Here is a 24711-nt window from a genome sequence, read left to right as displayed (position 1 = left end):
TTATTGTGGAAATTGAGGTTCAATTGAGGAGCCATTGGATGATCGACACGTGCCAAACAGAAGGAATCTAATTTCTTCTACAGCGTAACTTTGTAATTAGCTAATGATTAGAATTTAGAACCAGCATATTTGAATATTTTAAAGTATCCTATGCTTCGGGAAAAAAGCCCTAAGTTTTACACTTTTAATTACCTGTTTATTTTATTTAAACAATCTTAATTATCATACCAATTAATGATTAATAAGATGTTAGATCTTGATTTTACAATTATAATAATATTTGATGATGAAACTTTTTGGTAATAATAAAATTATAATTAAAATTATCATAAAATAATTACGATATAGTCGTATCTTGAACATAAATTACGACTTTTTTTGATATAATTACTTTTTATCTCCCCCACTTTGATAATTTGAATCACATAAAAATCAATTATTAAGAGGAACGATTTCGTATTATAAAATGGTTTATCTTTTATAAATTCGTTATATTTTATATTCCAGATTATGTGCATGTTCTCGCGCAATAGACATCCTATGACTGATTATTTCTCGGCACTCTCACAAAAATCGCCATCTAAAATATCATCGTAAATCATAAAAGTCGTCCTATTTCTAATACTATTTCATCACGAATAAATTCCATCCTACAAAATTAATTACTAAAAATTAATGCTATCTAATTATATAAGACTATAAGTTGAATCATAGATCATCCCTCAATAATTTCATAAATGAAGCATCAAAGTTCACTACACCTAATGTTGTATATAGATCACACACTTTTGTGTGTGTGTGTGTAATCCAAGAATGAGTTGCACGCACGGTGCAACATTTAATTAATTAATTAATGAAAATTTTTACAATTTTCATCCCTCAAGTTTGCAACGATTTCACATTTGGTCCCCATATTCACAAAAAAAATGCATTTGGTCCTTCATGTTTCAATAATGTGATATTTTTTGTCAATTTCGTCAATTTACCCATACTCCGTCAGTTATGATACAGATGTGCACGTGTTTGATTCCATTAGTTTTAACATAAAATTGATGGAAATGCTAAAAGTGTTGAAGTTTTGAAACATGAATGACCAAATATGTTTACTGTAAACATGGGGACCAAATGGGAAATCAGTTCAAATTTTAGAGATAAAAACTGTATTTTTTCCATCAAGTAATTAATTACTCGAAGGAATATTTGAATTAATCTCGATGTTTTATTGGCAATGTAAGTAATAGAGATCGATTTGTTGGTTTATATTATATCTCAATGTTTGATATCTAGTAAAATATATATGATTTTCGATCGAATCATTAACCAAGTGTAAGTAAGTCGTACAAATTTTTCTATATATATAATTACATTAAAATACATGTAAGGATGCAAGAAAAAACAAAAATTAGTCAAGGGGGCAGAACTGGAAATACACAGTCAACTGTTTCTTAAGAAGTATTAAGTACACAATTTAAAAATTCATAATATTAAAAATAGAAAAGGGTAAATTACAGCCACCCTGAGGCTATGTCAAATTACAAAAAACTCCCTTCAGTTTGAATAATTTCAATTATCCCAGCAACTATAAATCTTGTTTCAAAATATGGAGCTCGAATAGGGTAAAACGGGTACAAACTGGAAAAATATTCCACGTAATCTAAAAGATTCCACGAAATTTGACACCCCAATGATGGACGTATAAAAAAATTCATAGTTCATGGGTGATAGTAAGTACCCAAAAATAAGGAGTTTTTTGGTAATTTGACATTACCTCAGAGTGTGACCGTAATTTACCCAATAGAAAAGGATGAATAATTAAATAAAAAATATATAAAAAATAACTTTCCCTTGCTATTTAATTACATTGAGAGAATCAAAATTCTATTCTATTTCTAACCACCAATGTACATTATTAAATTAATACCAAGTTGTCGGTAGAATTTAGTTTCACAAGTCTTCCTCCCATGGGGGATCGATCACCAACGGTCTTCTTGAGATTTAATTACTACATAATTTAGTAAAAGTATTAATTAATTACGAAAATACTATTTGTCAATCATTCAATTAAGTAAGGCCCAAGTTGTATTAAAACTATAATTAAGTGATTAATGTAGTGAGTATTTGGATAAAGAGTGGTTGGAACATGTTTTCATTTGTCATGTTCTAACTATCACAAATTAATTGCAACTCGAATTAGCAATATAGTATTTTTTTTTATTTATTAAATTCGTCAAACTTTGCTGTCATATATATATATGTATCATATGTATATTTCAACCTACCATTCAAGGATCCTTTTGTAAGCACGCCTTTGGCTTATCAATTGCAATTTTATTTATTTAATAATTTTGTAAACATTATATATAATCATAAGATTGTGCAAGAAATTATGTACATAATTATTTTAAGGGTGTCACAATCTTCAGAAAATTGACATTAAATACACACACTAAATGTTTAAATGGACAGACCAACTAAACCTATGGAGCATGTAGTTGCATTCTTTAGGGTGGTTATTGTGTATTTTTTTAGTTTTTTTTGTTGTTGTTATATAATAATAATTATTAATTTATCATTATAATTTTGTGGGAAAATGCAATTTAAAATTGTATTTGAGTGAAGTGAAAATAATAGTCTAATTGCAAATTATTTGCACTTTCATGCCAAAGTTATATTCTAAAAAATATATGATGACATAAACTATCTTTAATTATATATGGGGGATAAATTACGATCACCCCTGAGGTAAGGTTAATTACGAAAACCCCCTTATGCTTGGGTAATTACAACCATCGACTCCTCAATTATGAATCTTCTTCCACATTAAATCCTGCGGTGTCAAATTTAGTGGAATCTTCTATATTATATGAAACACTCTCAAGTTTGTACCCGTTTTATCCCATTCGATCTCCACATTTTGAAGCAAGATAATTATAATATGTGTTTTTGGCTTGTATATTTCAGATTGTGGTGTATCAGAAACTATATTCTTGCACCAAACGAGTACAAACTATAGAATATTCCACGGAATCTAGAAGTTTATATATAATTACTTTATATATATATATATATATATATATATATATATATATATATATATATATATATATATATATATATATATATATATAAAGTAGTTAAATTGTATTTATGCCCTAAAACATAAAAAAAATATGGCAAACAGTAAGAAGAAGAGTGGGACAAGATGGAATAGAGTGAAAAGAAGAATGTGAATAGATCTATAACTCTTTCAATTTCACATGCCTATGTGTGTCGGTGAAGCCATTCCAATTAAATAACATGTCTTAAAATCATATCTAACCGAGAAAATAAATAAATAAAAAATAAAGATTTGGCATTTTATTTATTTAAAAAAAAAAAAGAAAAAGAAAGAAAGAAAGGTGCTGAACAGAAGTGCACGTTTATGGGGGTGTAGTTGGCTGATCTTTGAAGCAATATTTACTGAGCATGCAGTTCAATATATGATTCTATATATTATTGTTTTCCTCTGACTAGTCACTCCTTTTTTTTATTATTATTTAATTTATATATGATTCTGTTATTATTATTATTATTATTTAAATTTACAAATATTTTAGAAAACATTATATTAAAAATAGTATTGTATCTAAAGATTTTTATTGAATGAAAAAAGCAAAAGTAATATATAATTACGGATTTACCTGTCCCTTTTCCTGCAAGGCAAGTTTCTTGTGCACCTGATTTGCAATTTCACCAAAATAGAAGTAACAAATTCAATTTCGCCCCTTTTCTGCATACTACTTATAGAGGGATATTTTTGTCAATTCAGGTAAATAAATTATAATATAGACCGACCCTCTATATTTGGATTTATTTTCCCAATAACATAGAAACGTGGATTGTTTGGATTTCCAGGATGTATATCTCTTATAAAATCGTTTGATTTTGATTTTTATTTTTTTTAATGAAAATTTGAACCTTGTTAAAAGGAGGGAATGATATAAATGTTATTGTTGGAGAATATTACAGTTTTCACCCCTCAAGTTTGAACTGATTCCACATTTGGTACCTCATGTTCTAAAAAAATTACATTTGACCTCACCTTTAAATAATTTAACATTTTTTGGTCATTTAATTCAATTTACCGTTACTCCGTCAGTTAAGGTAGTCATATATGCACACACTTGATTCCGTTAGTACTAAAGAAAAATTGACGAAAATAACTAAAAATGTTGAATTATTGAAACATGAAGGACCAAGTGTGTTTTCTGTGAACATGAAGGACCAAATGTGTTTTTTTGTGAACATAAGGGTCCAAATGTATAATTAATGCAAATTTAAGGAACAAAAACTGTCCGTTATTATTGAGATGAAACAACTGGTCCAACTTTTAACTATTGATATGGTTAAATAAATACCCAATAAACACGCATACATATGATCGTGTGTCATTATGTATAGATCGACGATTAATAATCACCCGTTATATATCGTCGAGTGTAGCATCAAATAAACCATGATATAAACCCCTAACGTTGATTTCAATTACAAAAAATGCACTATTTTGTTGCCATATTTTCAAAGCTTACACTCAATTTTTTGAAAAAAATTGTGGTAATAAAAAAATGTATATAATATATTATGAAAATTCTGAAGTTGTCATATATTGAACAATTTTTTTTCAAAAAAGTCATAAATAATTTAAAACGGATGGAATATTCCCTTGAAAATATAACAAAAATCTAAAAAAATAATAATAAAATATTATAAACCTGCAAAAACACCAACTCCATCACTAAATAGTGACGTCATAAACCAACCAAATAAATACACATAAATGTGAAGAAGGTGAGGAAATTGGGTTTATTCTTATTATATAATAAATGTCTCTGTCTTTTAACCCAACCAAAAAAAAATAAAAAAGATTCAACAACCATAGAAATTACCAAAATACCCTCTCCCGTCACAAAACTGAAGAAAACAAGAACACATAAATGTGAAGAAGGTGAGAGAATTGTTTTTTTCTTGTAATAAATGTCCTGTCGCTGTCGTCAAAACTTTATTACCCCCCACCCGCAAAAGGGAAGAAATTTAAATGACCAAAATACCCCTCGCCGGAACACCGCCCCCCACCGCCGCCCCCCACCGCCGCCCCCCACCGCTAGCGGCTGGGGCCCGCTTCCAAATAATAAACATATTAATTATTATTATTGCAAAGAAAATGTTTAATCTCAATCTCCCTTTGTGCATTGCGCGTTGAATCTTTGAACACTCTCTCTCTCTCTCTCTAAAGTCAATTATTATTGCCGCTTCTCTCTCTACCCGTAAATTTGTTTTTAATTTATTACAGCAACACCATTGTTTTTTGTCTTTGTCGATCACTTGTTCAAACCACCGTGGCATTTGATTCTCTGATCCACACACACACACCACCACCCCTCACAGCTCACAGCTAGCGGCAGCAACTAGAGAGAGAAAATAATCTAGAGAGAGAGAGAGAGGCTCTCTTTATCACAAACAGTGGGTTTCTCTCTCAAGAAAAGAATCAAGAAAGAGAAAACCCACCTTCCCACCAAAAAGAAAAAAAAACACAGAAAAAACTCTCTCTCTCTCTCTCTCTTTATAATACACGAACCGACATTTCACTCCACAATAATACGACGGCGTTTTCGTTTTTGGTGTCTGTTAATGTATCGTTTTCAGTTCATTGTTTAATACGAAGGGTTTGTATTTAAGAAAGAGAGGAAAAAAAAAATTAAAATTCAGAGGGGCAGTGGCATTTCTTTTTTTCTTTTTTATTTAATTTGGGTGTGTGTGTGTGTGTGTGTTTATGGGCCAGATATTCTTTGTTCTTTGTCTCTCTCTCTCTTGATTTTCAAGGTGTGTTCTTGTGTGTGAGAGAGAAAGACTGATTTTTTTTTTTTTTTTTTTGTGTGGGATGGATACTAATGGGAGGCTTGTAGCTGGTTCTCATAACAGGAATGAGTTTGTACTCATCAATGCCGATGAGATTGGAAGAGTGAGTTCTTGATTTTCCTTTTTTTTTTTAATTTGACATTAAATTCTTGATTTTTTACTAATTTCTCAGTTTTAAGTGTTTTTAGTTGGTAAAGATTTGATTTTTATGATTGGGTTTCTGAAAATGAAGAGTCATTCTACAATTTTCTGCTATGAAATTTTTGTCTAGAATCAATCAATCTCTCTATTTGTTTATTTATTTTAATTTTCTTTAGAAAAAAAAAAAGCTGAGATTTTTAGAGTTTGATGAATAAAATCAATTTAGTAAATGATTTTTTCCTGATTTAGGTGTGTGTCTTAGCTCCACTTTTTCAACTTTTCTAGATTTCAGCGCCGCTCATAATTAATTTCATCTCACTATCTTATTCCAACTTCAATTTTTCACCTGACTCAGCAAAAAATATTTCTTGATCTGCTGCTAAATTGACACATAAATTAAATTAATTTACTTTTTATCCCCTTTGTTTTTTGGCAGGTGACTTCTGTAAAAGAATTGAGTGGACAAATCTGTCAGATTTGTGGAGACGAGGTCGAATTTACTGTCGATGGCGAGCCGTTTGTTGCCTGTAATGAATGTGCATTCCCTATTTGTAGACCTTGCTATGAATATGAAAGAAGGGAAGGCAATCAATCTTGCCCTCAGTGCAAAACTCGATTCAAGCGAATAAAGGGTATAATCGGGTTTTTTTTTCGTCGTTAAATATCCAATTTTTCCTCTCAAAGATTGCTTTTTTTATTTTTTGTGGGTGAAAATTAACTAGCTATGAAAAAATTTCAGGTAGTCCAAGAGTTGATGGAGATGAAGATGAAGAAGAATTCGATGATTTGGATAACGAATTCGATTACGATAATAACAATAGTAAAGGCCACACTCGTCAAATTTCCGAAGGAGCTTATTATTCTCGCCATAATAACATCGGCCGCACTTCTTCCGGAATCACTAATTCGTCGGATGTGGACCCCGCCGCGGTTAATTCTGAAATACCTCTACTTACTTACGGTCAAGAGGAGGTACATTTTTTTTTCTTGATCTTGATTTTACTTTCAATCATCCCGATTGTTGATTTCTAATTTAATTAAAATGTGTATTCTTGGATTAAAGGATGATGCGATTTCGGCTGACAAGCATGCTCTAATTGTGCCCCCGTTTAACGGCCGTGGAAAACGAGTCCATCCTATGCCGTTTACCGATTCATCCATGACTTGTAAGCGTTTTTTCTCTTTCTTTCTTCGGTTTAATTTTTATTTATTTATTATTTTTTTTTATTGATTGTGATTTTTTATTTTTTTTAATTTATGGAAATTGTTTAGTGCCGCCACGACCGATGGATCCGAAGAAAGACTTAGCCGTGTACGGTTACGGAACTGTGGCCTGGAAAGAAAGGATGGAAGAATGGAAGAGAAAGCAAAATGAAAAGCTTCAAGTTGTTAGGCATCAAGGTGATAAAGGTGGTGATGAGCTCGATGATCCCGATTTACCCAAGTAGGTCCCACGCCTTTTTTTATTTTCTTTTTAATTTTATTTTTTCATGTGATGCTTGAAGCGTCGGTGGGCTGGCATTTAATGATTTTTTTTCGGGTAGGATTTACGTGTTAGTGATTGACTTGTTAGCTTTTCCAACTACTAACTTTGTTTAGCTGTCTTCAATTACAGAAAGCTTATTGAGTTTAATATTAGCCATATTGAATCCACTAATTAGAAATTTCATTAGCTGTTACATCAAATACGTAAAATGAAGAAATAGCAACAAAATTGGATTAAATTTTACGTGACGAACCGTATGCACGATTGGAACAATGATCTGAAACTGATACAGAGAAATTAGCAATAAATGATTTATCGAAGATTTCTAATTTGAAGTTGATATTTATTTAAAAAAAATTAAAATTAGTCCCAGCTTGCATATGTCGTAATGCTTACGAAAATTCACGAGTGTTATTTGCCTATTATAATTCATTTAAAAAATGAAAGAAGATAAATTGTTCTACATTTTCATCGAAGTTATGGTGAATTTATTTTTTACTGTTAAATTTACAGGATGGATGAAGGGAGACAACCCTTATCAAGAAAGCTACCGATTCCTTCGAGCAAAATAAACCCGTACAGAATGGTCATTCTACTCCGTATGGCAATTCTCGGTTTATTCTTTCACTACAGAATTCTGCACCCTGTCAAAGATGCATATGGATTATGGCTTACATCAATTATATGCGAGATTTGGTTTGCCGCTTCTTGGATTCTCGATCAGTTCCCCAAATGGTCCCCCATCGAACGAGAAACTTACCTCGACCGTCTCTCTCTAAGGTATATATATATAATCTCTCTCTCTCTCTCTCTCTCTCTCTCTCTCTCTCTCTCTCTCTCTCTCATGTGTGTGTACATTCGATATCAGGTATGAGAAAGAAGGGAAGCCGTCTGAGCTGGCACCGGTGGACGTGTACGTGAGTACAGTGGACCCCTTGAAAGAGCCACCGCTTATTACAGCAAACACTGTACTGTCCATACTTGCAGTTGACTACCCCATTGACAAAGTTAACTGCTATGTGTCCGACGATGGTGCCGCCATGCTCACTTTCGAGGCCATGTCGGAAACGTCCGAGTTCGCAAGAAAGTGGGTCCCGTTCTGCAAGAAGTTCGCCATCGAGCCTCGTGCGCCCGAGTGGTACTTTGCTCAAAACGTCGACTATTTGAAGGACAAAGTGGAGCCCACATTTGTGAGGGAACGTCGTGCAATGAAGGTAGGCCCCACCACTTTTTTTCTGTTCAATCTTTATTAAGTACATTCGGTTTTAATGATATATATATATAATTATTTGGATGCAGAGAGAGTATGAAGAGTTCAAAGTCCGAATAAACGCATTGGTTGCAATGGCACAGAAGGTTCCGGAAGATGGTTGGACAATGCAAGACGGTACTTTATGGCCCGGAAATAATGTCAGGGATCACCCTGGAATGATCCAGGTAACGAGCTATTAGTATAATTTATTTTAAGTCAAGATTATTCAAGACTGAATTTTTAAATTTTAAATTCTAAATTTATTTTTTTCGACTTGAAAAGGTATTCTTGGGTCAAAATGGTGTACGAGATATCGAAGGGAATGAATTGCCTCGCCTCATATACGTGTCTCGTGAGAAGAGGCCTGGATTTGATCATCACAAGAAAGCCGGTGCTATGAATTCTTTGGTAAAATAATTGTCTTTTTTATTTTGGATTAATTAAAATGATACATGTGTGATATTTTTTTTTAATTTGATATTAATTTATCAGATACGAGTGTCGGCTGTCATTTCGAACGCACCTTACCTACTAAATGTCGATTGTGATCACTACATAAACAACAGCAAAGCTCTAAGAGAAGCTATGTGTTTCATGATGGATCCTCAAGCGGGAAAGAAAATATGCTACGTTCAATTTCCTCAAAGATTCGATGGAATTGATAGACACGATAGATACTCAAATCGCAATGTTGTCTTTTTCGACGTACGTATATATAGAGGCTCTCCTCTCTTATTCCATCATTTGAATTTGTCGGGCTTTTAGCTAATTTTTTTCTTTTTTAATTTCAGATAAATATGAAAGGGCTCGATGGAATTCAAGGTCCGATTTACGTGGGAACGGGTTGTGTTTTCAGAAGGCAAGCGCTTTACGGTTTCGATGCACCCAAGAAAGTAAAACCACCCGGAAAAACATGCAACTGTTTGCCTAAATGGTGTTGCTGTTGCTTTGGATCGAAAAGGAAGGGCAAAAAAGGAAAATCCAAGAAGGAAGACAAGAAAACGACCAAGGTTAAAGAAGCTTCTACGCAGATCCACGCTCTCGAAAACATCGAAGAAGGTGTAGAAGGTTAGGACATACATATACATATATTCATTACGCAAATTGACTCAAATTTTGGTGCTTAAAAGTTAAAAGAGTTGGTTCTTATATTAATTGCAGGAATAGACAACGAAAAATCATCACTCATGCCCCAAGTTGAGTTCGAGAAAAAATTCGGACAATCGCCCGTTTTCATCGCTTCGACCCTTCTAGAACAAGGTGGGGTGCCACCTGGCGCAACATCTGCGTCGCTACTAAAAGAAGCCATTCATGTGATCAGCTGTGGGTACGAAGATAAAACCGAATGGGGAAAAGAGGTACTACTTACATACCTCAATCATTTCTTACATATTTTCTTTTTCTTGATTCCCACATCAATTACTCATAAAAAATCAATCTTTTTTTTGTGTGTCAGGTTGGATGGATTTACGGTTCGGTGACAGAAGATATCTTAACGGGTTTCAAAATGCACTGTCATGGATGGAGATCCGTCTACTGCATTCCCAAAAGACCCGCATTTAAAGGATCGGCTCCAATCAATCTTTCGGATCGTCTCCATCAAGTTCTTCGATGGGCTTTGGGTTCGGTTGAGATTCTATTGAGCAGACACTGCCCTATTTGGTATGGATATGGCTGTGGCCTGAAACCACTCGAGAGATTCTCCTACATAAACTCCGTTGTTTATCCATTGACTTCTTTGCCCTTGATCACTTACTGCACCTTGCCAGCTGTCTGCCTTCTCACCGGGAAATTCATCGTCCCTGAGGTAAGAATTTACAAGAAACTCATACCTACTTCACTAAAAGTTCCAATTTCCGATTTTTTTGTTTGGAACGGAGTTGGAAGACTACATATTAGATTCCGATTTCTGATCCGTGGTTAATTTTCGAAAATATTTCCAATAATAATATCAATACTATTATGTATTTTGTATTACAAGTGATTAAAAATTAGAAAATTCTGAATTTCCGCCGATTCCGACCTTTAAATTTTCGATTACGGAAAAAAAGAGTTTTTTCATCCCAAATTCCGATTGCTGCGATTTTTAATTTTATTTTTTTCGGAATAGAATTGGGATATTATTCTTCACTTTCCTTAAAATAAATGGAATTTTTCCGATCCTATTCGTCCGATTTCCACCCCAAAACACGACCGATACTTTTTCTTAGCTTACGACAAAGTTCATTTTCATTTTTATCTTTTCCGATTATTTGCAGATAAGTAACTACGCAAGTATAGTATTCATGGGCATGTTTATATCCATCGCCGCAACAAGTATACTCGAGATGCAATGGGGAGGAGTGGCAATAGACGATTTATGGAGAAACGAGCAGTTTTGGGTAATCGGTGGTGTTTCCTCTCACTTCTTCGCCCTACTTCAAGGTCTACTAAAAGTCTTGGCCGGAGTCAACACAAATTTCACCGTCACATCCAAAGCGGCCGACGACGGGGCGTTTTCGGAACTCTACCTCTTCAAGTGGACGTCTTTGCTAATCCCACCAATGACGTTGTTGGTCATGAATGTAATCGGAGTCGTGGTCGGAATTTCGGACGCAATAAACAACGGGTACGAATCTTGGGGGCCTTTATTCGGTAGGCTCTTCTTCGCACTTTGGGTGATTGTACATTTATACCCTTTCCTCAAAGGGTTCATGGGGAAGCAAAGTGGGCTTCCGACTATTATTATAGTGTGGTCGATTCTTCTCGCTTCTATATTCTCGTTGTTGTGGGTCCGGATCAACCCGTTTGTGTCGAGAGGTGGGGTTGTGTTGGAAGTTTGTGGGTTGGATTGTAATTAGGCGAAGAAGATTATTAAAGAAAAAACGTTCGCAAAAACGGAAGATTTTTCGGTGAAGAACGAGTATAAAGCAACCGAAAGGAGATGAAGGAAGCTCTTTGGGGTTGATCTGTTTGTAGATAACAAAAAAAAAAACTGCAACCCCCCACAAAATTTATATGTTTATGCAAAGTTTTTTCGGGTTTTTTTTTTAATTTATTCTTTGGATAAGTTTGCGTTTTGTGTAATTCGAAAAAACGAACATGTAAAAGTTGCCCTGTTGTTTTTGTTTCCTTCATAATTTATACTCTCTTCTGAATAAGGGCCTGATACAAGGATGTATGTCCTTTCATCCTAATTATTTTCTTCGGATTTGGGATTTTTTGTCTGTGGTTTTTTAGTTATATGAATTGTTACAGTAATAAGACAAATGGTTTATTGTAATTCTTCCAAGCAGATTTTATCTAATCATATGCATACATATACACATGAATGTGTGTAAAATAGACAGTTCGTAAATCTTAGGGTAAATTACGTCGCCCACTGAGGCAAGGTTAAATTACAAATGTACCCTTAGAAAACCAAACAAACTAATCGAAAGACATGTTCAAGGCAAGGTCAAATTACAAATTTACCCTTAGAAAACCAAACAAACTAATCGAAAGATATGTTCGTAAATATTTGACAAACGCATGAGATATGCATATACAGAACTAGCAAAAGGGCAGTTGTTTTCAGTTGGTGTCCTCACAGCAGACAACACATTTGAACTCCATTAAACTTACCAAAAAAAAAAAATATTAAAAATAAAATAAAAAAGAGCACCTATTTCCATTGAACATCCTCCAAAGCTTTCCTTTTTGCTGGTCTGGCTGTAGTAAAATCACCAACAACATTTGAAGTCTTATGTATCGGTGCATTCTCTTTCATATCCGCCATTTTTGAAACCTTAGCAGGAGTTCCGTGTATCAATATGGTTCTTGCATTCTTCTTCTCTGTCTCGTCTAACGCCCTATCACCAGTCGAGCCTGAAATTAAAAAAATAAAATAAAAAACAAAAAGATTATATAGATCATCAGATGTAATAACCACAAATTTAGCATCCAATAAAATCAAGAAAGTACGATTTTATACCTTCAACAAGCAAATCGACACATGTAGAGGATCCTAGAGCAGGTTTTTCACTTTCTGTCTCGAGACTTTTGACTGATGAATTGTCGTTTTCATTCTCGGATTTAGATAAGGCAGCGTTTTCACATGTGGTCTTTTCGTCAATGTGTGGCAATTCAACTATCGGGAAGGTGGTCCCACACGAGTCATTCGAGTCGGCAGATAGAGAAGATTCCGAGACAATATACTCTTCAATGGTATTGGCCACGTCACTTTCTTTCAAGATTTCATTACATTCAGTGGCGGGTATATCTTGGACAGTGTGGATATTGTTCGATTCCACCACTTCTCTTTCCAAACGAAGCTCTTCATTATTCTTCTCATGGTCAACTTCCAAATCGAATTTCTCAACATCAACATTTTCATTATCGCCGAAAAGAAGACGCATCGCTGAATTGGTGAAGGCATCAGATTCAGCACCACCGAACGAGGATGATCTTTTTTCTGTAACTGAAGGAATAAAAGCACGTTATCATTGTTAAGAAACTTCAACAAATGTTGGAGATTACAAGTATACAATCTAAGTGCTAAACCTGCAGCGGGAACTATGCTGTCTACATTCTGGTTATTCGTGCCTGTCTCGTTGCACGTGATGACATCATCATCGGAGAAATTCGGAAGATGACTAAGAGAGGTACCTACAAAAATAAGAGAGAAGCATTAAAATTAACTAATGAACCTAATTTTTTTTAACCAAAACAACTCATATCGTGAAATTTCATAAATGTACGAATTTAATTCACTGAATTAGAAAACAAAAACCGAGACCATAATAGCTTAAAATAAGATGGTCACCATAAGTTTGTTTTTAAGCTACCTTTTTCTGTCTCATCGTTCCGGTTTTCAAATCTGACAGTCTTTGCTATTTCTTCATTCAGAGGGCTTCCGTAAGTAGGCATTGATGTTTCCGTCGAAATGTTGACATCCTCATTGCAGGCAGTACGAATGTGACTATCCTCAAAGTCAACGTCAGATAACTCAAATGTACCATCAGCGCGTTGTGCCGTTTCTCCCTCAAGATAAACCCCACTCTCAAGCCTGATGTCTTCTGGCAAATCAGTATCTATTAACATGTCTCGACTTCCTTCAAGTTCGTCCGAATTCTTCATTGAACCTGACAAGCTAATAATGGTTTTCTCTATTTGTTCTTTGTTGTTTGTTTCTGGTGTAAATTTAGTTTCTCCAAGGGACGCACGTATATCATCATTCAACTGCTCCGCGGAAGCTTCAGAAATAACTGCAGTTGAGGCATTCAACGGTGCAAGAATCTTGATTGGAGTTGCAAAAAGCAATTTAAGCTGATCTTCTACAAAAAAAGAAAAAAAGAAATAACGAATTACACAAGCATAATTTAGATATAAAAAAATAAGTAGAAGAGTAGTGAACTTTTTACCTCCCCAGTCACACTCGATTCCCGTTTCTCCCTCCATCTCTTTATCCTTTTCGGTGATCGATTTGTTCATAGACACCATCGGATTTTCTACTTCAGTTTCTTGATAGGAAGTATCATTTGGTCCGGTGGGAGTGACACTATCCACAGTTGCTCCAAAGAGATTGTTGAGTTCAAGTTCTGCATTATTATCCGAAAAAACTAATCAAAATTTAAACATAATTGAATGTAGTGAAATTCGATGTTTGAGACTCTGAGCCAACCTGTCCAGCTGTGGTTGGAATCCGCGTCATTATCCCAGCTTTGGTTCTTGCATTGATTTTCAGCTTCCACTGTGTCTTGAAACTTCAACTCGGTGAGACTTTCGACCCTCATTTTACTGATAGTACAATTACCGGATATATCTACATCTGCCACAGGTGCATCAGCAAGATCCTCTTTACCTTCGACACAGTTTGCATCAGTGTCTTCAAGCTTCAATTCAGGAGTACTTTCATTCCCTATTTCGCTGATACTGCGATCCGTAGATATTTCTGCTTCTGCAGTGCATGCATCCTTACAATCCTCTTTATCATTGTCTACAATAGCAATAAAATTTTGGAATTCATTCTTAGAGATGCAATAATACATAAGAAACATTAACACCATGAAGATTCTATGTTACTAAATAAAGCGAAAGTTCATCGGTGTGAACTTACCATCCTTATCGAAATCAGAACCTGCAACAACCAGATTGTTTTCTTCCTTACCGTTAGTCTCGATTTCACTTGCACTGACCGACGTTACCTGCCCTTGGATAATGTTCGCAGTAGCAGTAGGCAGGGCCAATGGACTTGTTGGTTTTTCTGCAGCAGCAAGATAATTAGAATGATGAAAAGGAAATTTTAGTAAAAACATAGATAGTAAGCTTGTAGTAAACACCTTGTTCATATGTAAAATTAGCCGTAATGTCGTCAGCTCGATTATCATTTTCCCCGTCATTATCAGTCTTCTCCACAGGTTCATCTCCTGGTATATGACTTTGAGCACCATCAACTTCTTTCTCTTGAATAGTGTCAGGAGTAGGACCAGTTTCTCGGTGGACTTCACATATGTTAGAAATTGTGGGCACAGAACCTGAAATCATTTTCCGAGAATATAAACAGCAGCTCTAAACATTACCATGAGAAACTTTTGTAAATTATAAGATATTGGATGAGTACCTTGAGTGTCGAAAACACTATCTGGTTTAGATGGACCCGTATCCTGTACACTTGAGCCACCTTTGACTTCGTCACAGCTTGCACCTTCCTTGATTTCAGCTAATTCTGACTGAATATCCTCACGAACATAAGCCTCATGTCCTTCATCAATCTTATCAGCCTCATCTCTAATTTTGGCACAGTTGCTCGCAGTTGCAGGTTCTACCAAAAGGGAATCATGAAAAATTCCTTGCTCATCAGAAACTTTGACGGAGTTTTCGATTTCTCCATCTTGAGCCGTTCTTACAGCACCACATACATCAGACTCGCTGAGTTTCCCATCTTCATCACCACATTTGCTCCTGTGAACCTCAGAGGATCCATCTTGATCAGGCATACTTTTATCAATATGGGCTTCATTTTTTTCAGAGCTGTAATCAGCCTCAAGGCCTCTGTCATGATTATTCTCGATATTATTCGCACAGATGGCTATGGAGGCTACAGCCAAAGAATCATTACACATCCCTTGCTTATCAGAAGCCATAACTGATTGTTTTACTTCAATTTCTGCTAACTTTGATTCTGCGCCATTAGGTGAAGACGTTTCATCTCCTTCAGCTGTACTATCACCCTCAACCCTTCTCAGTTTGCCAGAAGATGGCTCCTTCAGTTGCAACGCACTCTTACGTCCCTCTGTCATACACCAATAGTGCATCAGAGCATTGCTAAGGTGATGTAAAAATGTGAATAAATAAAGTACATATATCCAAATTCTAGTACAACTACATACCGCAAGACTCGAGAATACCAACTTCTCCCGATTTTGGGGATGTGTCGTTTTCATTGTTGTCAAACATAAGTTTGGATGCTTCCAAGTTGTCCACATCATTATGGTCGAATGCAATTGGCAAACTTATCACATTAGCTTGTCTGGTTTCAATAATTTCCAGATTCTCTTGAACAGAAATTCCTTCGACTTCAGCCTCTGCCACATTAAGAGCATCTGCAAACAAATATATGGTATCTTTCAGTAATTGGGTTAACAACTAGATGTAAAATAAATAACAAACAAGGTATAATCTTATTCTTGATACCTATTTGATCACCAATTCTAGATGCTGCATTTTCGACTAAGTTCTCCAATTCATTTCCATCGATCAAATCCATGTCAGCTCTTGCAGCAGCAGTATCTTCAATGGATAAATCTTGCTCCTCTCTGCTTGAAGTCGGTCCCACATCACTAATAACGCTCTTGGAACTTTTTTCATTACTCGTGCTTTCTGCACCTTCTGACAACTGAGCATCAACATGTAACGATTCGTCAGTCTCCAGCACACCTTGATATGACGTGTCATCCATATAAGGTTCCTTCAATCTACTCGAAGGTCTGCTTTGGCCAGAAACTTCGCCTACGGCAGCTGCAGGAACGACAGCGATTTCACTTTGATTTTCATTCATGGATTGTGTTAGAGTGCCCGGGTAATTTTTGGTCTTCTTTACATCGCCTCCCGAGGTGGGACCACGTTTTCGCTTCCTTGCTTCAATCTTATCGTGACTGAAAGAATCTTCTTCAGATTCTTCCAGAACTACTACCCTTCTGTCATTAGAAGCAATCCGCCCTGATCTTCTTGTATTTCTAAGAAATGCAGAACCTCTCCTCTTCAACCGACATGGTTTACTCAAACGTTCACCTGTCTCAAAATTCTCCGCAGCTGCATCAGTGTCGATATTTTCATTAGTAGAAACCAGGAAATTTGAACGCGATGTCCACCTTGTAGCTACAGTAGGTTTCCGAACCTTTTTGCCATCTTTAGAATCTCCATCAGCAACTGCTAATTCCTTCACCGAACCCCTCAATGGATATCTTCTCTTATTTTCTGCTTTAAGCTCACCATTTACTTGATTTTCATGTGATTCAGTCGCATTCTTCCTCCTGTTACTTTTCCGCAGTTCCAGTTCAGTAGGTTCTTCAACTTGAACTACTGTTCGATCCACATCAACTTTACTTCCACTAATATCTTTCAAGCCCTTACTCCCGACTTTCTCATTTTGCTTTGAATCACCATTCCCATTTACGTTCCTTTTAGATCTCCTCAACAAAATCTGAGGTTCAACCACCACATGCAACCTTTCAATTTCATCACTCTTCAGACCTTCCTCCAACCCTTTTCCATTTCTTTTCAAACTTTGACCTGCACCCACAGCCCCTCTTTTTCTCAGAGAATTTCTGGTAACAACTCTGTTTTCATCAATTTCAGCACTAACCAAAGCTACGTCATCAATATTTTTCACAACCTCTATCACTTCATTCTCTGTTTTCGTAGAATCTTCCATCAATTTCTGCCTTCTAGACCTCGTAAGTCTACCTGGGATGCCAACGATTTCCTCGATAAAATTCTTCTCATCGGCACTATCAGAAGATTTCTTCTCTCTTACATCCTCGTCGTTCGCCCTTTTTGTTCCCCGTTTGCTCGCATTTTCAACACCCTCTACTACTGCCTTCCCTCTCAGCCTTGTCACCCTGCCTGTGCTACGTACATCACTCTCCCTCAACTGACCATTATCTAAATTTTCTGTAGCAGAAACAGTATCTATCTTCTTCGTCTTCTCATTTACCTTGTCCTCCATCAATTTCGAACCTCTAGACCTCGTAGTTCTACCCGTAACACCCACAATTCCATCGTTCAATTTACCACTATCAACATTCCCAACATGCAAACCACCCTCCCCAATTGATTTCAAAAACCTCGTACTTCTTCTTTTCGGCGATCTGGATTTCGTGAACTCGATCAATTCATGATCCGGACTAAACCTAACTTTTTTAACTTTCCTGTTCACATCAACACTAGTGGATTCATTTTCGCTACAGATCTCCCCCTCCCCGTCTATCTTCCCTTGAATTGACGGGTTTTCATTTTGCTGAATTAAACAGTTGAGGAAACCAATAAACTACTGAATCTCCGAAATAAAATTTTGAAAAAAATACAAGAAAATAAAATTACCTTGAAAATTTCCGTAAGCTTGTCCGCGATCTCCAGGTTTGATAAATTCGCAGGAATTCTGTGCTTCTTGCATAATCTCTGCAGCTCCTTGCGCTTCATACTCTTAAAATCCATCTCTGCAATTTAATTTACTAGAAAGAAGCCTTAACCCTAAAAATACCAAAATCGAAGATCAGCATTCAATTAATTTATCATTACCCCAGATCTGGAAAAAAACAAAAGAGATCCATATCCAGAGATTGAATTTTTTTAATTTTTTTTGTTTTTGTTTTCGCTTTTTTGGGCTCTGCAAAATCTCTTGGCGCTCTTAAAGGCTGTTGGTGAAATATATAGTCGGTGTAATTTTTTGAATTTTGAACGTGATACATTTTCCCGCTCAATTTTGGTTAGCACGTGGCCCTATCTAAAGGGAATTTAACTAGTTGGATAAGGCCATTGTATTCACGATTGCCGAAATTAATTATGTATTATATTTTTAATTAAATAATGTTACAGATAATCTAGAGATTATATGCTCGGTGATTAATCAAAATAATCGAATTTGATTAAAATAAATTAAAAAAATTAAAAGTTAGGGTGGTTTTGAGAATAAAATAACATGGAGTACCTTTTTAGCAAATTCGATATAATATAGGGGGGTACTAATTGCAATAAACGATCTTCATTATCCAGAAAATAAAATAATAATAATAATAATAATAATAATAACAATAAAGAAAAGAAACGCGAGTTCTTCAGTGATCTCTGTTACTTCATGAAAAGATTAGCTCCGAAACTGTTGGAAGATCACACATCTTCGTCTTCTTTAATGGATGTACTCAAGCTTTCTTCAGCTTTTCCTCTCGCAGCCAAAATTGCAGCTGTTCCCAAACAGCCCCTTAATTTCTCCCCATTTTCCAAAACCAGAGCTCCCATCTTCCCATTGTTCCTAACCCTTGTTGAAGAAAAGAAATCAGGAATTCACACAACGGCGACCCGTCAAAACGACGCCGCATTCAGCGAGGCGGCGTACGAGGCCGAGCGGCTGAGCCTGGACGCCGCCGCACGAGAGACAATGGCCGAGAAATCCGCAATCGAAGGGCAGGATTCGGACGACCCGAAGGCGTGGAAATGGGTCATCAGAAAACGGGTCTGGGACTTGATGGAGGCCCGGAACATAGCCCAGTTCCCCAGACCCGTTCACCATCGGATCCCTAATTTCATCGCCGCTGATTTGGCTGCGAATAAAGTAAGCAAATATACTGTTTATTTATTTATTTGATTGGATGATTGTTATCTAATGAGAAGAAGGGGCAATGGCAGTTAAGTAATTTGGAGGTGTTTAAGGAGGCTAATTGCGTCAAAGTGAATCCAGACACACCCCAAAAGCAAGTCAGATTCCTCACACTTAATGGTTAGTATATAGAAGAAAGAAGCTGCTATTTTTCAGATTAATTAATGGGATTTATTTTATGGATTAAGGATTCTATTCAGTTGTCGGGATTATAATCGAATTTGGTTTTTTTCGGTAATTGTGGTATATATATTTATTGTTCGTGAAGGTGGAAAAAAGCTTCTAACTCCACAGCCTCGTTTGAGAACGGGATTCTTTTCTGTGCTCGAGTACTCGACGTTAAATCCTAGTACGATTAAGGAGGCATGTACTTCCGTTGGAGTTGCGAAATACGGCAAGCCAATAGGCCTCGATGAGAAGATCAAAGTTGACCTCATTGTCATCGGTTCCGTTGCCGTTGACCCTAAGACGGGTGCAAGGCTTGGCAAGGGTGAGGTATATATATATATTTTGGAGATGCTTTGCTGTTTGCTCTGAGAATTACTGTTTCGCCATTGCGTTTTTTTTTTCTTTTTTCGATTTTACGATCAAGATTATTACTGGTGCAGGGATTTGCAGAACTTGAATACGGCATGCTACGTTACATGGGCGCTATAGATGACTCAACACCAATTGTCACATCCGGTAAAATTCCTGCATGATAGATAATATGGAACTGAATTATTGTCGATTAATTTATTTTTCAAATATTTTTTAATTTAATTTGCATTGTCGTTATACGGTTTTCCAGTGCACGACGAACAATTGGTAGATGATATTCCGATTGAGAAATTGTTGATTCATGACGTTCCTGTGGACATAATATGCACTCCTACTCGAGTTATCTTTACCAACACCACAATCCCGAAACCTCAAGGTTAGTTCCGTCATTTCTCTCCGTTAGTAATTTTCTATTCGCATGGTCCAAAAAACTGCGTAATTTTTTTTTTGTTAATATGTTACATGCAGGAATATACTGGGATAAACTATCTCCAGAAAAGCTCAGTCAAATTAAAGTACTAAGACAACTGAAAAGTAAAATCGAACGAGAATCCGGGCAGAAGCTTCCCTCTGGACCCTCCGAGAAGTTACCCCCTACAGCTCGAAGGGGAAAACGCTGATACATTTTCGTGATTTTTCGTACAAAATACAAGAAATTTTACAAATTTCAAGTATATTCTAGGAGCATCTGTAGAATTTAATATTATACATATTTTTATTAGATTTTTTTATTTTAGATATATTTAAAAGAAACTAACGAGCGAGGTGAGAAACGAATTTAACATGCGAGTCCGTTTGTACAAACTAAAGAATACAAGTCAGAGTAGGTGAATTCATTAATACATTGGATATACCAACTAAACTCACTTGGCCTAGATATTTACCAACTCGTGAGAAAAATCTCGAATTTCTGAAGCAAGAAAGTTACGAACAAGAATCCAGTTAAATACAAAATTCAAATTAAACATTTTCTTGCTATATTATATTATAATTCTACCCTGAGGAATCCGGTCATTCAGACGAGTAAAACTCTCGACTGGAGAAATCACTTGAGGCATTGACATACCCACCGAAACAATTATCTCTGCAATAAAACGGAAAATGCAATCAGTATAAACCGGAATATATATGTTAGCAAAGATTGTTATGAATTTGTCATTGCAAAAGACTTACCTATGCCTTCTCGAATAGACAAATTTGGTCGAATAATTTCTTTAGAGTTGACCAGAAATATGTCCCCGATGTATAAATGATTCGTTGGCACATAAACAGAGCATAGCTCTTCGTCCCCATCATCCTTCTGAAAATCATAGAAAATATACAAATCAATATTTAAAAAAAAAAAATAATAATAAATAAATAAGAGGAATCTTCAATTTGTGTTTCCATAATCTCATAAAAGGGCACCTGAAGAACAACAGACGATGTAATAAAACCGATAGCATATTCTCCAATACGAGGATGACGTATAATAGCAACCTCCTTGAAAGCAGTTGTATTCTGGTCTGAGATCAAAGTAAATAATTTTCGTCAAAACTCAAAAAAAAAATACATGACGAAAATGCCAGGGAAAATTCAATCTAAGAAAGAGAAAACAGGAAAACAATCTGTTTTACATGAAGATACAATTCATGAAGCGACAATACATACTGAACAGAATATTCCCGGTCAAGCTCGATACATACTATTGGAATCTTTTCACGAGATAAAAACGCAAAAAATAAAAAATTACCTCTACCAGCCTAAACTTGCCTTCGTCAAAAGAATATAAACATCAAATTTAAAGTCAACACACGCACACAGACACACACACACAGAGACTACAACAGTTACCTGGAGATATTGCAGAACTAATTTGCTTGGATGCCGAGTATATATGTTTAACAAAGGGCATTCGCTTTATAAACCATTCTCCTATCAAGAAAACTGTAGCACCCATCCATGATGAAGCAAATATACCAACAAAGAAAATAAAGATCAGCGATGTAATGAATCCCAGGCCTGCACGAGAAATGAAGAGATAATTAGATACAAAATCAATGGGCCCACAAATTCTGAAAAAAAATGACGGCCGTAATAAAGTGGGACAAGAGAATAAACAATCCAAGATGCATACTATAAGAGTTTCGACAGAAACGAGTTCAAGCAGTAGTGCCCTAAGTATTTGCTTCAGTTAATCTAGAAACTGTACTAAATGCTTCTATAGACACAAATATCACGATTTTTCGACGTACCAAATATGTCAATCCCAAGTCTTTCATATATAGGACTGAAGAAACCATCCACAAACTGAATAAACCACCAAGTGATGAAGAATGTAACCGCAACTGGAAATAGAACCACACTGCAATTTAAATACATCAGTCAAAAAAATCGATCAATTGGAAAAGTAAAAAAAAAAAAAAAAGGGCCAGATAAATTTATGATATTTTTAAACCAAACTCATTACCATCCAGTCATGAACTTCTTCGAAAACCAACTCTGGAGAACAGCATAGCAAGCCTGACGAAGAACACGTGTTAGAGCCAATTGACTATAAGATGATACCATCTCTAGCATTTTACAATAAGACAGAAATAAAAAGGACTAAAAAAGCCTTTTGTAACGGAGTTACAAACTTCCCAAGTTATATTTGTATTACGGGCTTGCCATAAGCAAATTTAGCTCAATTACTTACAGGAGATACGAGATACCTTGGAATTATCTCTCATATGAATAAGTTTCAAAATTTAACAGCTGAGTAGCAACTCGTACCATCAAGAACTTCTTGTATCTAGATCTATATCTTGTTTTCATGTGGGACTCATTATATGAAATCAATCCAAATTCTTTCAAAATAAAAATGCAAGTATTTTTTTTCTTCTCTAGCGTATTTTCCGCGTCACAGCTGATTATTTGACTCCGCGAGTTTTAGAAACTTGGATTCAGAAAACCACAAGAACACAAAATTATAATGCTCTCGCTCAGATACTTCAATTTGTCAGAAAAAAAAGGATGACGAAATTCAATAGTTTAGAGACTAAATCAAATTCGCTGCAGTCTACTTCGAAAACCAGAAAAGAATTTTCATAAATAATAGAATGAATAAGCCTTACCATTGAAATGAGCACAGTCAAACTCCTTTGCTTTAAAATCTCGAAAAAGGGCCTTTCGGAGAAGTTACCGTTTATCCCAATAAATAGTCTATATCATGAAAAATCGCAATCCTATTCCTAGATATAAGAGATTACAGCATTCAATTCATTCAACAATGTTAGATTCTAATAACCTAAGGCTCATAGAATCAACAAGAAATCATTAATGTTAGACCAAAGGTATATTACATCGCGCAATGTAATACAAAAATTCCTTACATCCAGTCCTTAATTTATTTCCTCTTAATCCAATAATTTTTATTTTATTGCCTCCAAAAACACATGGGTGGTAGTGATTAATCTGTGATGATATCAATATTTCATCGTACATAACAGAAAAATCTACCGAAATTCCGTCAAGAGATAACCAAGCTTTAATTCGTGCAATCAGCTATTTCAATTACAACGAATCAGTAGAAAATATCCCCCAAAAAAATTGGATTAAATAAACAAAGAGTATGAAAATTGAGTGCTAGAAGAGTAAACCTTGCGGCCGGAGGAATTGTTGGGCGAATGAGGAGGGGATTTGACGGGATCTTCGACGTCGTCGTTTTGACGAGGGGAATTCGGTAATGCTGCCGCCGCCTCTTTCTTCCCCCGACTACTACTGCTCTCCGCCGCCATTAATTCCACTCTCATCTGCCGACAAATGTTCTGGGTTGAAGGAATTCGAATCGGCGAGACCGATTTTGGGGAGAATTATTGGGGCAGAGTGATTTTCGTAAATTTTGTCAAATCTTCGTCGCAGTGAGCAAACTTTGTTTAATTTCCAGAGAAGCCCCAAAACTATCACTATTTGCTTTTTTCTCCCTGCATTTGTTGACAAGTGGTAGAATTGCTCCTTTGGCTAATTGGCTTTTATGATTTTGCCCCTCTTCTTTTGCATTTAATTTTTCAATCTTAGAATTTTTATTTCACCTTTTGACATACTATTTTTTTTGTTAATGAAGGAACTCTCAGTCAACCATATCCTACTTTCTCGTATAATATCTTGCAAATCATACGAGAGACGTAAACCACACTAGCATAACAGTGTGACAAGCTCGACCAACGACCGTTGACAAGAGGATTGAAACCATGGTTAATTGACACATGGTCACTTGCTCCAACCGCTAGGTCATCCCTTACGGGGCACCTTTTGTAATACTTCATTTTTACTCAGTTGTGTGATGTGAAAAAATAGGCTAGACTATTATTTCGATAAAATTCTCAGGTCTCGTTTACATGTCACTGTTAGATCTAATCGAACAATATAAGAATTTGTAACATGTTTGAGTGTGCAAACTAATTCGCGTTCAGTTAGATGGAGCTTGTAATACATAGTTAGCTCAGTGTGGTTTACGCTTCTCAGTTACATGTTCCTTCATTAAAAAAAAAAAAGGAAAAAAGTAATAGTTCATCTCACTAACTAACTAATTAATTAGTATGA

The 24711-nt window shown here is 35.7% G+C and overlaps 4 protein-coding genes across 4 annotated transcripts; 2 read left to right on the top strand and 2 right to left on the bottom strand.

Annotated features, from left to right (window-relative positions):
• Window positions 1-4841: 4841 nt before the first annotated feature.
• Window positions 4842-11911, top strand: LOC105950693 (cellulose synthase A catalytic subunit 6 [UDP-forming]). The gene is made up of 14 exons (XM_012974061.2): window positions 4842-5998; window positions 6473-6668; window positions 6776-7008; window positions 7100-7202; window positions 7309-7480; window positions 8036-8302; window positions 8391-8736; window positions 8822-8959; window positions 9057-9182; window positions 9267-9479; window positions 9566-9842; window positions 9936-10132; window positions 10231-10581; window positions 11033-11911. The coding sequence occupies exons 1-14, from the start codon at window positions 5918-5920 to the stop codon at window positions 11612-11614; spliced, it is 3282 nt and encodes a 1093-aa protein (XP_012829515.1). The 5' UTR covers window positions 4842-5917; the 3' UTR covers window positions 11615-11911.
• Window positions 11912-12247: 336 nt separating this feature from the next.
• On the bottom strand, window positions 12248-18949 carry LOC105950694 (uncharacterized). The gene is made up of 12 exons (XM_088815768.1): window positions 18336-18949; window positions 16428-18252; window positions 16124-16336; window positions 15355-16026; window positions 15074-15268; window positions 14851-14997; window positions 14416-14730; window positions 14156-14332; window positions 13580-14068; window positions 13296-13400; window positions 12727-13212; window positions 12248-12620 (listed from the first exon to the last, which is right to left on the bottom strand). Exons 1-12 carry the CDS (start codon window positions 18447-18449, stop codon window positions 12418-12420), a joined length of 4941 nt encoding a protein of 1646 aa, XP_088671894.1. The 5' UTR covers window positions 18450-18949; the 3' UTR covers window positions 12248-12417.
• On the top strand, window positions 18870-20925 carry COG0212 (NagB/RpiA/CoA transferase-like superfamily protein). The gene is made up of 6 exons (XM_012974064.2): window positions 18870-19563; window positions 19638-19728; window positions 19877-20103; window positions 20217-20292; window positions 20399-20524; window positions 20617-20925. The coding sequence occupies exons 1-6, from the start codon at window positions 19090-19092 to the stop codon at window positions 20766-20768; spliced, it is 1146 nt and encodes a 381-aa protein (XP_012829518.2). The 5' UTR covers window positions 18870-19089; the 3' UTR covers window positions 20769-20925.
• LOC105950696 (protein LIKE COV 2) lies at window positions 20915-24106 on the bottom strand. The gene is made up of 7 exons (XM_012974065.2): window positions 23769-24106; window positions 22598-22650; window positions 22383-22492; window positions 21982-22149; window positions 21556-21653; window positions 21322-21448; window positions 20915-21232 (listed from the first exon to the last, which is right to left on the bottom strand). Exons 1-7 carry the CDS (start codon window positions 23919-23921, stop codon window positions 21129-21131), a joined length of 813 nt encoding a protein of 270 aa, XP_012829519.1. The 5' UTR covers window positions 23922-24106; the 3' UTR covers window positions 20915-21128.
• Window positions 24107-24711: the final 605 nt, after the last annotated feature.

This window comes from Erythranthe guttata, chromosome 3 (genome assembly GCF_056151865.1).
Source record: "Erythranthe guttata isolate IM_541 chromosome 3, IM_541, whole genome shotgun sequence".
Taxonomy (NCBI): domain Eukaryota; kingdom Viridiplantae; phylum Streptophyta; class Magnoliopsida; order Lamiales; family Phrymaceae; genus Erythranthe; species Erythranthe guttata.
The sequence above is the reverse complement of the archived record's forward strand: the minus strand, read 5'-3'. Positions and strand labels throughout refer to the sequence as shown.

Bases quoted from the DNA above. Each gene is read 5' to 3' on its own strand.
- COG0212 (XM_012974064.2), top strand. From the start codon at position 19,090: ATGAAAAGATTAGCTCCGAAACTGTTGGAAGATCACACATCTTCGTCT. The intron at 20,104-20,216 runs GTATATATATAT...TTACTGGTGCAG, and splicing joins CAAGGCTTGGCAAGGGTGAG to GGATTTGCAGAACTTGAATA. The intron at 20,525-20,616 runs GTTAGTTCCGTC...TGTTACATGCAG, and splicing joins CACAATCCCGAAACCTCAAG to GAATATACTGGGATAAACTA.
- LOC105950694 (XM_088815768.1), bottom strand. From the start codon at position 18,449: ATGGATTTTAAGAGTATGAAGCGCAAGGAGCTGCAGAGATTATGCAAG. The intron at 16,027-16,123 runs GTATGTAGTTGT...GGTGTATGACAG, and splicing joins TGGTATTCTCGAGTCTTGCG to AGGGACGTAAGAGTGCGTTG. The intron at 14,069-14,155 runs GTAAAAAGTTCA...CTTTTTTTGTAG, and splicing joins AATCGAGTGTGACTGGGGAG to AAGATCAGCTTAAATTGCTT.
- LOC105950693 (XM_012974061.2), top strand. From the start codon at position 5,918: ATGGATACTAATGGGAGGCTTGTAGCTGGTTCTCATAACAGGAATGAG. The intron at 6,669-6,775 runs GTATAATCGGGT...AAAAAATTTCAG, and splicing joins TCGATTCAAGCGAATAAAGG to GTAGTCCAAGAGTTGATGGA. The intron at 8,303-8,390 runs GTATATATATAT...ATTCGATATCAG, and splicing joins CTCGACCGTCTCTCTCTAAG to GTATGAGAAAGAAGGGAAGC.
- LOC105950696 (XM_012974065.2), bottom strand. From the start codon at position 23,921: ATGAGAGTGGAATTAATGGCGGCGGAGAGCAGTAGTAGTCGGGGGAAG. The intron at 22,150-22,382 runs GTACGTCGAAAA...TTTCTCGTGCAG, and splicing joins ACTTGGGATTGACATATTTG to GCCTGGGATTCATTACATCG. The intron at 21,233-21,321 runs GTAAGTCTTTTG...GTTTTATTGCAG, and splicing joins GTCTATTCGAGAAGGCATAG to AGATAATTGTTTCGGTGGGT.